Here is a 14,138-nt window from a genome sequence, read left to right as displayed (position 1 = left end):
GCTAGACGCGCGTGGGCTAGACGCGCGTGGGCTAGAGGCGCGTGGGCTAGACGCGCGGGGGCTAGACGCGCGGGGGCTAGACGCGCGGGGGCTAGACGCGCGGGGGCTAGACGCGCGGGGGCTAGACGCGCGGGGGCTAGACGCGCGGGGGCTAGACGCGCGGGGGCTAGACGCGCGGGGGCTAGACGCGCGGGGGCTAGACGCGCGGGGGCTAGACGCGCGGGGGCTAGAGGCGCGGGGGCTAGAGGCGCGGGGGCTAGAGGCGCGGGGGCTAGACGCGCGGGGGCTAGACGCGCGGGGGCTAGACGCGCGTGGGCTAGAGGCGCGTGGGCTAGACGCGCGGGGGCTAGAGGCGCGTGGGCTAGAGGCGCGTGGGCTAGAGGCGCGTGGGCTAGAGGCGCGTGGGCTAGAGGCGCGTGGGCTAGAGGCGCGTGGGCTAGAGGCGCGTGGGCTAGACGCGCGGGGGCTAGACGCGCGGGGGCTAGACGCGCGTGGGCTAGACGCGCGTGGGCTAGAGGCGCGTGGGCTAGACGCGCGGGGGCTAGACGCGCGGGGGCTAGACGCGCGGGGGCTAGACGCGCGGGGGCTAGACGCGCGGGGGCTAGACGCGCGGGGGCTAGACGCGCGGGGGCTAGACGCGCGGGGGCTAGACGCGCGGGGGCTAGAGGCGCGGGGGCTAGAGGCGCGGGGGCTAGAGGCGCGGGGGCTAGAGGCGCGGGGGCTAGACGCGCGGGGGCTAGACGCGCGGGGGCTAGACGCGCGTGGGCTAGAGGCGCGTGGGCTAGAGGCGCGTGGGCTAGAGGCGCGTGGGCTAGAGGCGCGTGGGCTAGAGGCGCGTGGGCTAGACGCGCGTGGGCTAGAGGCGCGTGGGCTAGACGCGCGTGGGCTAGACGCGCGTGGGCTAGAGGCGCGTGGGCTAGAGGCGCGTGGGCTAGAGGCGCGTGGGCTAGAGGCGCGTGGGCTAGAGGCGCGTGGGCTAGACGCGCGTGGGCTAGAGGCGCGTGGGCTAGAGGCGCGTGGGCTAGAGGCGCGTGGGCTAGAGGCGCGTGGGCGAGACGCGCGTGGGCTAGACGCGCGTGGGCTAGACGCGCGGGGGCTAGACGCGCGGGGGCTAGACGCGCGTGGGCTAGACGCGCGTGGGCTAGAGGCGCGTGGGCTAGAGGCGCGTGGGCTAGAGGCGCGTGGGCTAGACGCGCGGGGGCTAGACGCGCGGGGGCTAGACGCGCGGGGGCTAGACGCGCGGGGGCTAGACGCGCGGGGGCTAGACGCGCGGGGGCTAGACGCGCGGGGGCTAGAGGCGCGGGGGCTAGAGGCGCGGGGGCTAGAGGCGCGGGGGCTAGAGGCGCGGGGGCTAGACGCGCGGGGGCTAGACGCGCGGGGGCTAGACGCGCGGGGGCTAGACGCGCGTGGGCTAGAGGCGCGTGGGCTAGAGGCGCGTGGGCTAGAGGCGCGTGGGCTAGAGGCGCGTGGGCTAGACGCGCGGGGGCTAGACGCGCGGGGGCTAGACGCGCGTGGGCTAGACGCGCGTGGGCTAGAGGCGCGTGGGCTAGACGCGCGGGGGCTAGACGCGCGGGGGCTAGACGCGCGGGGGCTAGACGCGCGGGGGCTAGACGCGCGGGGGCTAGACGCGCGGGGGCTAGACGCGCGGGGGCTAGACGCGCGGGGGCTAGACGCGCGGGGGCTAGACGCGCGGGGGCTAGACGCGCGGGGGCTAGAGGCGCGGGGGCTAGAGGCGCGGGGGCTAGAGGCGCGGGGGCTAGAGGCGCGGGGGCTAGAGGCGCGGGGGCTAGACGCGCGTGGGCTAGAGGCGCGTGGGCTAGAGGCGCGTGGGCTAGACGCGCGGGGGCTAGAGGCGCGTGGGCTAGAGGCGCGTGGGCTAGAGGCGCGTGGGCTAGAGGCGCGTGGGCTAGACGCGCGGGGGCTAGACGCGCGGGGGCTAGACGCGCGTGGGCTAGAGGCGCGTGGGCTAGAGGCGCGTGGGCTAGAGGCGCGTGGGCTAGAGGCGCGTGGGCGAGACGCGCGGGGGCTAGACGCGCGGGGGCTAGACGCGCGGGGGCTAGACGCGCGGGGGCTAGACGCGCGGGGGCTAGACGCGCGGGGGCTAGACGCGCGGGGGCTAGACGCGCGGGGGCTAGACGCGCGGGGGCTAGACGCGCGGGGGCTAGACGCGCGGGGGCTAGACGCGCGGGGGCTAGAGGCGCGTGGGCCAGACGCGCGGTAAGACTGGCGGACACGTTGGTCATGCTTTTATTTTGAAGAAAGACTCAACCCAAAAACATAAGGTGTGCTTTTTGTAACTGTATTCAAATGTATGTTTTGTTTAGGGGCCCCTGGGCATATTCAGTGGTGCTTTATTTACAGTAGATTTAATCTGGCAATTGCCATAGGTCAGTGTTATTCTAGTAACAAAATAAAGTGGTTTGGTAGCCTCTTCTTCTATTGAGGCTTTAGTGTGTTGCATTTTCATTTAATGGATACACACTGCCTGAAATGTAATGAATTGTTACGATTCTGGTTCAAGATTCATTTACAGAACCGATGTTTCTGCATCGTTACTGTGTAGTTTGTTCTTTGTCATTTGCATTGACTGCAGGGAACAAGCATGCAATTAATATTTGCAGTTGCCTCTTGCGTTTCCCGATTCATAATAGGCATTGTGAGCATTGGAAATTGATTGAATCAGTATCAATCCTTCCCAACTTATTGAAATCCGCACATTGACATCAAACCACCCCTCCCCCGGGCGCGTGTGGCGTGCGCAGGTGCGCGAGATGGAGACGGAGCTGGAGGAAGAGCGCAAGCAGCGTGCGCAGGCTGTGAACGCCAAGAAGAAGCTGGAGATGGACCTGCAGGACCTGGTGGGCCAGGCTGAGACGGCCAACAAGGGCCGGGACGAGGCCACCAAGCAGCTGCGCAAGCTGCAGACGCAGTTCAAGGAGTTCTACCGCGAGCTGGAGGAGACGCGCACCTCCCGCGACGAGATCTTCAACCAGGCGCGCGATAACGACAAGAAGTTCAAGAGCCTCGAGGCCGAGATCATGCACCTGCAGGAGGTGAGCAAGACCGTGCTCTACCGCCAAAGTGATCCGCGCAGTGTGTCCTATGAAATAAAGTGACCGGATATGCCGTGACCCGCATGTAACACGGGGTTATTGGATAAAAGGTAAACAACAACATTCAGGTGCGGATTGCCACCGCTGGCGGAAGAGTCTTCACTCGAGCAAGCTCCAGAGAGACCCTGTAAGAGGGTATTGTGGCGTACTCTTCCACGCTAGCCAGATAATAACGGTAAGTTTGATTTATGACGCCCACAGGATTCGTGCATCAGGTCGCCAACAAATCAGAGTTGGGGGTTACGTACACTTTACCCTGCCACATGCAAATATGCCTATCAACTGTGGTACATCCATTTAGAATGCTAAGAGGACAGAGGTGGGGGGGGATTTAAGAAACTTGCCCATTTTTTTCAAATTCCGTGTGCGGAGATTGAACTAGCGACCTCTGGATTGCATGTCCAGTCAGCTATGAACTATTCACTGCGGCAGCATCCCAGGGGAATGCAGTGTACTCAAAATAACTGAACTGCCCAAAATTACAAATTGCCAAGCAACCAGTAAACAACAGCACTATTGAAGGCATAATAGGGAAGTGAATACTGAATTGAGTGAAGGCCGTAGAATTTGAAATCGGAGATAATGGGAGGGAATTCTATCGTTGAAAAGGTGAAATGAGATGGGCACTAGGTGCTCCACTCCAGGCAGGACAACAGTATTCCAGCATGGCTGAATTTGTGCTTCTATAGTCATGTTAATAATTGTTCAGAATTAAATATTTGGCAGGGGAAAAGAGAGCCATTATTCTTCGATACCTCCTTAGCTAGCTGAGTAATATAGCAATTCCATGCCAGGTCAGATGAAATTGTTGTGCTAAAAAGATATGCGCGTGTGTTTATTGAGCGATAGTGTCGTGATTAGCGCAGGAACTATGAACCGGGCAACCCGAGTACAATTCCCGCTCACGGCCAACACAAGTGACGATTATCTGAATTGGTCCTGGGTCTCCCCTAGGTCAATTCTGCCTCAAATGAGTGTCTGCGATGTGTGAACATCGCCACTCAGGATACAAAGGCGGCCGAATGTGGTGCTGGCCTCCCACCCCCTCGTGTGCTTTGTCCGCCTTCATAGGTGCTTGCTATAACAGCACTTGTCCTAACAGTCTGTTAAGGCTATAAGGGAGATCTTTGTCTCTGTCTTTGTGATCATTCAGGAACTGGCAGCTGCCGAGCGCGCTCGCCGGCACGTGGAGGCGGAGCGCGATGAGCTCGCCGAGGAGATCGCCAGCGGCAGCTCTGGGAAGTGCGTAACACAGACGCACAGCGCGGTATCATTTTTCACGAAACGATATCGGTGTCCACCGTTGTGATGATTACCAATGCTTGGAATTGCACTGAGAAAAATAACACATCACACAATGATGTGAAGTAAATTATGATGGGTAATTGGGCCTGGAATACCAATTTAAGGGAATACATCGGTGGTCGTCCATTGGAAAAAACTTGCAGGACCATGGCTAATCTGGTATTTTAACCACTTGTTCCGAGCCTCTAACCTGAGAGATGAGCAGAGTGGGGCTCGTCACTATTGGCAGCCCGGAGCCTGACTCTGCGAATGAGTCCCAGAAGGTAAAGACTGGTATTGTGTTTGCTTGCTGAAACACATGCTGCTGAATAATATTGGTATGGAAAGTGAATTGACTGATGGACTGAAATGTATTTTTATTTATGTGTGGAGACAGCTGTCCCTCTCACTGCCCGTTACTGCTCATGTGTGCTCTTGGGAGTCAGGCTGTTCTACCCTCATCCTCCAAGCAGTTAGAACGCACAGCAGCGAAGGACGATGGTGCGAGACATGGCGTGAACTCTCTCCCGCAGGTCTGCGCTGCTGGATGAGAAGCGTCGACTCGAGACTCGCATCGTGCAGCTGGAGGAGGAGGTCGACGAGGAGCAGAACAACACAGAGCTCCTTCAGGACCGCCTGCGCAAGACCACGCTTCAGGTGCATTCAGCACGGCAGTCAACGCTGCAGATATGTTCCCCAGGCACTTGATTGACTCAAACAGGAGAGGGCGGAAGTGGTGAAAGGAGTGGAAGAGAGGGTGGTGTATACTTTTTCTGCTTTTTATAATGAACAAGTATTGTGAAGGTGTTTTTTTTTTCCTATTCCTTTTTTCACTGATGGGGCCTGGACCCACCGGCCCTTAATGATGAGCCACCGTGGATAATAATGATGATGGCGACAAAGACGAGCGCGTCGTCACCATGCCGGTGTTCTTGCCCACCGCGGTGCAGGTGGACCAGATAACGATGGAGCTGACCAGCGAACGCAGCCTCACGCAGAAGGCCGATGGGCTTCGTCTGCAACTCGAGCGCCAGAACAAGGAGCTGAAGCTGAAGCTGCAAGAGCTGGAGTCGGAGGGCAAAACCAAGTACAAGAGCATCATCGCCACCTTGGAGGCCAAGATTGCCGCCCTGGATGAGCAGCTCGACATGGAAGCGCGGTGAGGGCAGACGGACAGGATGCTGACAACACATATGGGTTGAGGTGGAGGCAAAGTGATGGAAGGAAATTGATTGGGCATAGATGGAATCTGTTGGATGGAGGTGGTTCTGTGATGATGGAGGTATAGATTGACATCTGTTAGGTAGGGTAGAGGTGAAGTAGAATTGACAGGACATGGATGGAATTTCCTAGAATTGGGGGCAGTAAATGGAACGGACCAAGATGCACTTAAAACATTTACTGTCTTGTGATGGTAGTGATGGAGGTATGTTGATATGTTTGCATAAACGAGTGCTGGATGGTAGTGAAGATTTCATGATGGCGATTCGCCTTTGGTGAATGAGTGGAGTGCGTGCTATGGTGAGGCAGACATCAACAGGTCTAATTTGTTGGTATGTACACGTGTGGCATGGGGAATTAAGATGAGTCTTTGGTGAAGGCACATTGATGCACACATGGATAACTCCTGAGATGTGTTGGGGTTTTAGTACATTGATATGGCATGGGCAATGCAGACATGGTTGCGAAATGTTCTTTGGGAAAGGCACACTTACAGGATGGGAGTATTGACGTGTTTTCAGTGGAGAAACATTAATTTGGCTTGGCTGGTTGACTGGTGGAATCGGATAGACTCATTGGCAGCGCAGGAGCGTAGAGATGCAAAGGAGCATAATTTAGAGGGCTGCAGCGCGAGCAAATCAACGGGGCAGTGTTCAGGCTTAGTCAGGTGGTGGAGGCGCACGAATGTAGCGACGTGTGCGCGTCATCGCAGGGAGCGCGCGGCAGCCAACAAATTGGTGCGGCGCACGGACAAGAGGCTCAAGGAGGTGGCGCTGCAGGTGGAGGATGAACGCCGCCACGCGGATCAGTACCGTGAGCAGGTGGGAACGGATGCACGGGCGCGCACAGACGATGCATGGACACTGTTGGGAGACATTGAAACGTGACCACAAATGAATGAATGTGCGTGCAATAGCTTCACTTGACTCAAGCAGCCAATATTGCCAGCTACATTAACCACTACATTTTATAAATAAATCATATTTTTACCATGAAACATTGTGAATCATTACAGGTGTACAAGTTCGTAACTTTTGTCCTCATTCCTTTCATCATTGCATTTGTTAGTCATTAACTATCATCATCGCGTTCAACAGCAATAGTTTATGGTTAATGTACCTGTGGCGTGATTATTGTGCGTTTGATGAACCTCGGGCATGGTGCCGTGTCGTCAGTGCGGTGTCGTGGCCTTGCGTTATCACATTTGCTGCTTTTTGCAAAGGTTTGTGGATTGAGCCCAGCAGCTTCCCTGGTTAATACCAAAGATGATGACATCGTTAGAAAAAGAGTAGGCCACGTGTGGCCAGCATCACAGTCCGAATTTGACAAGTGTTAAAATCACTCACAAATGACCTATTTGGGTAAAGCCACCGCAACATGACCTCGCTACTGTGAAAACTACTGCTGACTATAATTGTCGGCGAAACACAGTGATAGCCTTGCTATATATGAATCGCGCAAATGCCAAATTTGCTCATGATTTGATTTGAATGTGGGCACGCTGCGATGATTACAGGTGGAGAAGGTGACTGGACGCATGAAGGCGCTGAAGCGGCAGCTGGAGGAGGCGGAGGAGGAGGCAACGCGTGCCAACTCTTCGAGGCGCAAGCTGGCGCGGGAGCTTGAGGATGTCACGGAGTCTGCCGAAGCCATGAACCGCGAGGTCAACACCCTCAAGACCAAGCTGAGGTGTGTGGAGCCCAGATGCCGGCAGCAGCTATCCCTCTCGCTGCCCTTCACTGGGAATAACGATGTGGCTTTGGGCCACCGAGCAGGAAGGATAGACAGTTTTTTGGGTGGCTGGACTACCACCGAGTTAAACTACCTAAAAAAAATTGAATTCCAACCTGCCTGCCTACCCCCACCAGCTTGCCGTACCTGCATGCCAATCTACCAACAGACATTCTTTGTAGGGTGGGCTAGAAGTCTGCTTATGAAACATCCACTTTCAGCCCCCTCCTCTGCGGAAACTTCGTAGTAGAGGAATAAGAACTGTTTTGAAAAGTGCCGGTACACAGGTTTGGCGTTCAACTATTGGATCATTTTGACCACCGATTGTGAACGTATAATTGATTCGCGATCAACTACAAAATGAGCTGGTCATTTATCACGAGTAGTCATGAGTTGTAGCTCTTTGAATGACACTTCTCGCTCCACCTGCCCCTTGTTCCTCACTCCTCTCGCCCCTCCCCCCTCTGTGCAGACGCGGGCCCTACACCTTCACGAGCATCACGCGACGTGTCGTCTCGTCCGTCACAGAGACAGAAGTTTCTGACGATGAGACCAGCGGTGACAAAATCCAGGGAGATGCCAAGCCTGAGTGAATGGGGTTCCTACTGGAGGAGGGGGAATGCACACGCACATATATACACACGCACACGAAACACATGGGCATATACACACACACACAAGCTCACACAGGGACTCGCGATCAAAGTGAGGGATGTGGAATGGCTGCATTGAAATCAAAGTTAATAATAACAGCATTGGAGTGGGCACCCAGAGACTGGCAATAAACCAAAAACCAAAGGGTGGTGATGATCATTTAAGTGCGGACTTTCGAGGTCAAGTGTTGACTGTGTAACAGTTGCAGGATCTGGCACTGGCCATGATAACCACTTAACTTCACCTTGGGCTGTAAATCCTTAAACAATAAAAACACCACTAAAGATATTCATACCTACCAGCTTGTTTTGTAAAGTTTGCTCGTCTAATATCCCCATCTATTTTACCAAAATTAACCAGTGGTGAACCATTCTTCATGACCCAAATTTATTGAGACGTCATTTTCCAAAAAAATAGGCTAATATATCGATGAGCATCTTGGTAAAACATTGAGCATGGAATTTAAGTTTGATTGCTCTCTGGCAAATACTCGTTAAAGAGCATGTGGCAAGATATGGCAGCTCCTGTGGATAAGAGCCCAATTAAAGTGGCTCCAAGTGTAGTTTTAGGTGATCTCGGTGGTTACTCGTTTGGAACGGAATGCTAATAGAATAATTGGAGTGCAAGGAAAGCAAAACAATCGTGTTTTTAATCATGTGTTTTGACCTCTTGTTTCCCACTCTTGAGCCACCACACCACCCTTTACACTGATAGCTGTGTCCCAGCCACTGAATAATGGACTTCTTGGTAAAATGCTAATGACATGTGCTAGAGTGCTGGCCAGGTGGCTCAGATGACTATTAAACCTGTGTTGAAGCACTTGAAGCTAGGACTTGTAACATGGATTTTAATCGCAGCCTGCAAATTACGATTAATTAAGGTTTTCATACAAGGAAAATTTGTTGGTCTCAGCTCATTAACCATTTATGAGCCCCCTGACACCACCCAGCCAATTGGAACCAACAGATTGCGAAAGTGAGATAGATCTTAACTATATACATGCTTTCCTTTTCTGGATCGTAAATCACCAGGTTACTTGGGTGTATGCTTATATGTTGATGTTAAAATTGTATTACAATAAAAGCATCTTTTTATACAATCAGATATTCTTTGTAGGAAATGTGGATATGGTTTTATTTGGACTGTGGTCATTTGTTATTGTCATTGATATTTCTAGTCGTTACACAAAATGATGCAATTGTGACCAAACTCAACCACCAACCCAACCTTTGATATGTGATGTCATGAGTTCAAGTGAGGCTCGAGAGCATTCTTTTGTATCGTCAAACATGCGCCAATTCCAATGAATCATTAACACAATAACATTCCTAAAGTTATTGTTTCAATAACATACATTTCCATCTATGTATGAATTCTAGAATTAGTTTTTTTATGTTTGTTCATGTTTTGCTTTGGTATTGGTAAATAGATTTATGGTTGTCATTAAGTAATGGGGGGTGCTTGTCACCAGGGCAATGGACATGATCGACAATTAGCAATAACCAATCACGTAGTGATATTAAACATTGTTAAATTCAGCCATTTAGTCTTGGACTATCGACACCATTAATATTACTCTCCGCAATGTCCAAGAGTCTTCGGTCGCCTTTTTTTATTTTACATTAGTTCTATTTTAGTTCTTTTCAGTAAGCATCCATCACATCATTAGTTTTCTTTTATTATTTTGCTGCTATGCATATCCATATTTTATGAGCAGCAATCATTCAATAATAGTTCATTAAACAATATCGCTTTCTCATATGCAAGGCAATACAAACGGGGTTTCGTATTGTGCTCTGAAAAGAACACAAGCCTACTTAAAATGCGTCCCTTTATAATATAAGTGCGCAGTCTATAATTGTATAAGTGCCTTCCTTCCCATATATCCTGTGACCTTGTTGCACTTGTTAATGCTGCAAAGGGCACATCACCTTGCCGCTGTTGAGATGCCTTGTTATGTGGTTGCCTTATTGAGACAAATTAAACGGTTTTGTAGTCCGTTTTTATAATTTTTGTTATATTACACTCTTGTTCCATTTACATTGGCCCAGGGCAAGCAGTGTGATTCTCTTTGTTTAATTTGTTTTCGGGCCATAACCACCATCGCTTATGCCACAGTGGGGAACCTGTTTTGACAAATTGCTGGTCCTGATGTCCATGTGTGTTCATTTAGTGATAACATGGAGTGTGGTGACCTTTGGGGAGATTATTTTCCTGTAACAACCATGTGGGGACCACTTGAGCTTTGACCCTCAATAAAAATGATGGTAATGGTAAATGTGTTAAAAAGCTTGTTTCTTGTGTCTGGCTAAGGGGGGGATGACTTCCCATGGCGATTGATGGTTACCCTCAGCTCAATTTGAGGTTGCAAGTTAAAATCCTGGTCTATGGTTGACTCGCCCCATCCTCCTGGGGCTGGTAAAAGAACCACCACTTTGTAAAAAAAAACATCCTGTAGTAGAGGTTCTGTGAAACGATAACCCGACCATGGGAATGTGACATTTGCCTCACTGGTTGATGAGTTATAACGGTGAAGGGCACTACAGTACCTCATTACTAATTTGAGTTGGGAGTAATTTGGACTTTACCAACAATATTCTTTGGGTCTTTCGGTAAAGTCACGTAGATAGGTTCAAAGAAAACAACAAAAACTCGACGTTTCAATCGCAACACAAGCGGTCGTCATCGAAACGTAGTTTTTTTTATTTTCTTTGAACCTATCTACGTGACTTTACCGAAAGACCTAAAGAATATGAATTTCGATAATAGGTTTTTTCCCCTTTTTTCTGTCAACAAAACAGGTGTTAAGATGTTAAAACACCAAACTGAAAACTTTGTACAAGGAATCATGTCTGCATTAACCACAATGCTTGTGGTCAGAATGCAAACAAAAAACATACTCTGGTACTATATGCAACATGAATTCCTGCAGTCACGAAAGCTTTAAGTCAAGATTTTACCAAAAATTAGACCGTACACTAGTACTGTATATACTTCCAGTTATGACCAAGATCAGAACAAGACACTGGCCAAGGATACAAACTGAAAAGTGCTTGTGATCACAAAAAGCATCATTTCGAGCTCAAGGACAATTGTATCTAAAATATCATTCGAAGCCCCCTTGTCAATGCCGGATGAAGGGCCCTCCCGTGACAAGCTGTGGTGGTTGTCTGACCAAACGCCATGCTGGTCAATGCCATGTGGAGAACGGGAAGCCGGTGGGACCAGTTTAGATCATCACTACACATTTTAGAACACCGTGAGGGAGGTGGGAGGTCCCTCCACCCCCTTATATTCCGCTGCATCCACTCAAGATCTTTCCGACGCTCATCCCGGATACCAAGCTCGGCTGTAAAAAAAAAACCCACCGCAATTACATCTGCTTAGTGTAAGGAATCCCTAATCCCCAACAACAAAGTGCACCGTATGTTGAACTTCTTTCGCACCGTACGTAGCCAACCGTACCAATCGGAGATGCGGATGTGAAGGGCAACAAAGTAAACACAAAAAAAGTTCTAAATACATTTTTAATAAGTGATATTTTAAAAAAAAACTTTTTTTAAACACGCTTTAATGAAATGTACCGTACTAGTCATTGAATAGCTCCACGACTCCAGGAAGTGGCCCCGAAGCTTGCCACAACGTATGGGGCCCGTGGTGATTTACAGCCAACGCCAGTCGAGCGTGGACAATTAGACCCAAGCCGAAACATAATATATAAAAAGTAATGTTTAAAAATATGTTTATGATAGAATATAGTATTGTCATCAGTATGACATAAGTATACCAAGTTTGCAGTCAATACCACATTGGGAAGTGGTTTAAAATTGAGTTACAAGATTTGAGGATATGACAACAGACAGAGTGAGTTAAATAATAAAAGCGTGTAAATACAAAAAAAAGTTCTAAGCAAATTTGTTTTCAGTTTAAATTTGAAAAAAAAATACACAGCTCCACAGTGACTGCCCTAATATCGGGAAGAGCGTTCCAGACGGGTGCAGAAGCGCATCTGAACGCGCGCGATTCAGTGGACCGTCTCTTGCTCTTCTGCTGCTGCTTCTGCTGCTGCGAGTATGACCGGGGTGGTCAGCGTGATGGTTTCTCTTCCCTCGACGAGATCAGCGAGGTCACAGGGGTGGCTCACGTTCGCGTCCAATGACCTCGCGTGTAAGGGGCGCGCCGAACTTTCCCAGGGATTCGTCCGGCAACCGCAAAGCCAAATGCAGCTCGGTCTGCGAGCGGTGCGTGGTGGGGAGAGTGTTTCGGTGCTAAACTATTAAGCACGTTTCAGCAAACGTTAGTCAATAGCGCGGCGTGTAACAAACCTAACAAGCAACACAAACAAATAAACAAAAAACGACCCTGAATTCAGAAAATTTCGTGGCTTCAACAAATAAAAACAAATGTACTGACGGAACTGGAAGTAGGAACGATAAGGCAAGTCATGAGATTTGCATTTCCCAGAATGCGTCCGGCGCTTCCGTTCAATGTTTATGGTGTAAAACCTCACAACTGTGCGTGTTAAATCGCCTTGAGAAAGAACTAGCTTCTCTTACCATGAGGGATTTTAACTGTTAGTACTAATTTAAGTAGAATATGACATTGCACAGACATTTATATTCAGAGCCCATAGAATAAAGGTACAGGATTCCGGCTCATATAGGGATAGTGGGAGCAAACCAACTCATACTTACCTGACAGGGGAGGCACCATGATCACTTAGGTGGTCCTCCCAGGGCGAGGCTCATCCATTGCACTGCGGGTGGGTTGACCCCTGCGATTTCCCCAAATGCGGGAAACTCGACTGTATAATTTGTGGTACTGGGGGACTGCGTTCGCGCTATCCCCCGAACATTAAAGAAAAATAGAGTTATGGCATTTACATTACATGTTAGTGATTTGATTAACCATTTTTAAAATTAAACATGCTTCAAATCACTTTAAACTATTGTCATTGTGGCGCTGCACTCTGATGTTGTAGGAGAAATCATGTATTAAAAAGGCGTTGGAAGTATTCAACGTCTAACTAAAACTTCAGCTGTTCAGAATATTATATTTAAATTCTCTTATAATTATCACATATTGTTAGTGATTATATTAACCATTTTGAAAATGAAACATGCTTCACTTTAAACTATTGTTACTGTAGTGCGTAATTAATGTGGCGTATTAAAAAGGAGGCGTTGCAAAGCTGAAATTGAGCATGAAATTCACTTGAAAATATTCAACGTCTAATTAAAACTGCAGATGTTCAGAATATTATATTGAAATGCTCTTATATTTATCACATTATAACTATCAAAAAATACTTGAAACTTTGTAGTAGAACGAAGCAAAATGGAGTGTACAAATATAACAATCACATTTTCATTCCACAGAATGAAAAGCCCTGGTAGAATCATTAGAATCAAAATGTTTAATAACATTCATTAAAATTTTTTATGAAATGCTCCTTCAGGGAAAAAATAAAAGGTGACCTTAGTAAATAAAAAAATAACAAATAGCTAATAATGAAAATGAATCATCACAATTAGTGTAGTCATAACAATTATATTTAATGAATGTAAAGTTTCGCATTTTGATGTGGCGTCACATTTCTCAAACCCCCCTCTCGTCACACATCGTCACAAATGTCTGACCCCTCTCCCCCCCTCGGTGCGTGACGTCATATATGGACGGCCCCGAATAGCCGTGGATTCCCGTACTATTGCGTTGATCGGCTCTTTCTGCATATGGTCCAACAATCACGATGCACTGCCCTCTGCTGCTCACCCCGAATCCCTGCTCATTTCACGTTCGCATCTCGGGTGAAATGGCTATGGCGGACATGTGAACTGATAGCCAAGCCTGAAAGTCTGCTGTAAATGGCTATGAGTTCTAACGGTGTGTTATAATGTTTATGTTAATAAGAACGGTTGTGGCATATAAACAAACCTGAAAAATACAATTACTTCCGAAACCTGGGGTAACTCTCTAACATAGCAATTACCTTGAGCCAACATTACCCAGAATTCCATTGGAGATTTCATTTGTAAACTATGCTTCCAGCTAACCTAAATGTACACTTTCCTAACTAGTGTATGTTTTAATTAGGTGCTATTTTGTGTTGCAATACGACTGTGTCAATTTATTTAA

The 14,138-nt window shown here is 49.4% G+C and overlaps 1 protein-coding gene and 1 non-coding gene across 4 annotated transcripts in view; both read left to right on the top strand.

Moving 5' to 3' along the window:
* Positions 1 to 10,281, top strand: part of LOC116946236 (myosin-10-like) — a 111,686-nt gene extending 101,405 nt beyond the window's left edge. For all 3 annotated transcript variants that reach the window (XM_032961248.2, XM_032961245.2, XM_032961247.2), the window contains 7 exons: positions 2,763 to 3,053; positions 4,267 to 4,355; positions 4,931 to 5,054; positions 5,348 to 5,556; positions 6,331 to 6,439; positions 7,135 to 7,307; positions 7,822 to 10,281. In XM_032961248.2, the coding sequence (XP_032817139.1) occupies positions 2,763 to 3,053; positions 4,267 to 4,355; positions 4,931 to 5,054; positions 5,348 to 5,556; positions 6,331 to 6,439; positions 7,135 to 7,307; positions 7,822 to 7,942 (1,116 nt within the window). In that variant the 3' untranslated portion in view covers positions 7,943 to 10,281. The remainder of the gene's footprint in view (positions 1 to 2,762; positions 3,054 to 4,266; positions 4,356 to 4,930; positions 5,055 to 5,347; positions 5,557 to 6,330; positions 6,440 to 7,134; positions 7,308 to 7,821) is intronic.
* A 2,408-nt stretch (positions 10,282 to 12,689) lies between these two features.
* On the top strand, positions 12,690 to 12,853 carry LOC116946288 (U1 spliceosomal RNA). The gene has a single exon (XR_004403459.1). It is a non-coding gene; the product is annotated as a U1 spliceosomal RNA (small nuclear RNA).
* Positions 12,854 to 14,138: the final 1,285 nt, after the last annotated feature.

The sequence above is a fragment of the Petromyzon marinus genome, chromosome 26, assembly GCF_048934315.1.
Source record: "Petromyzon marinus isolate PM22_M1 ecotype Great Lakes invasive population chromosome 26, UKy_Petmar_22M1.pri1.0, whole genome shotgun sequence".
In the NCBI taxonomy this organism is placed as follows: Eukaryota; Metazoa; Chordata; class Hyperoartia; order Petromyzontiformes; family Petromyzontidae; genus Petromyzon; species Petromyzon marinus.
Note: the sequence above shows the minus strand (reverse complement) of the source record. Positions and strands in the feature narration are given on the sequence as shown.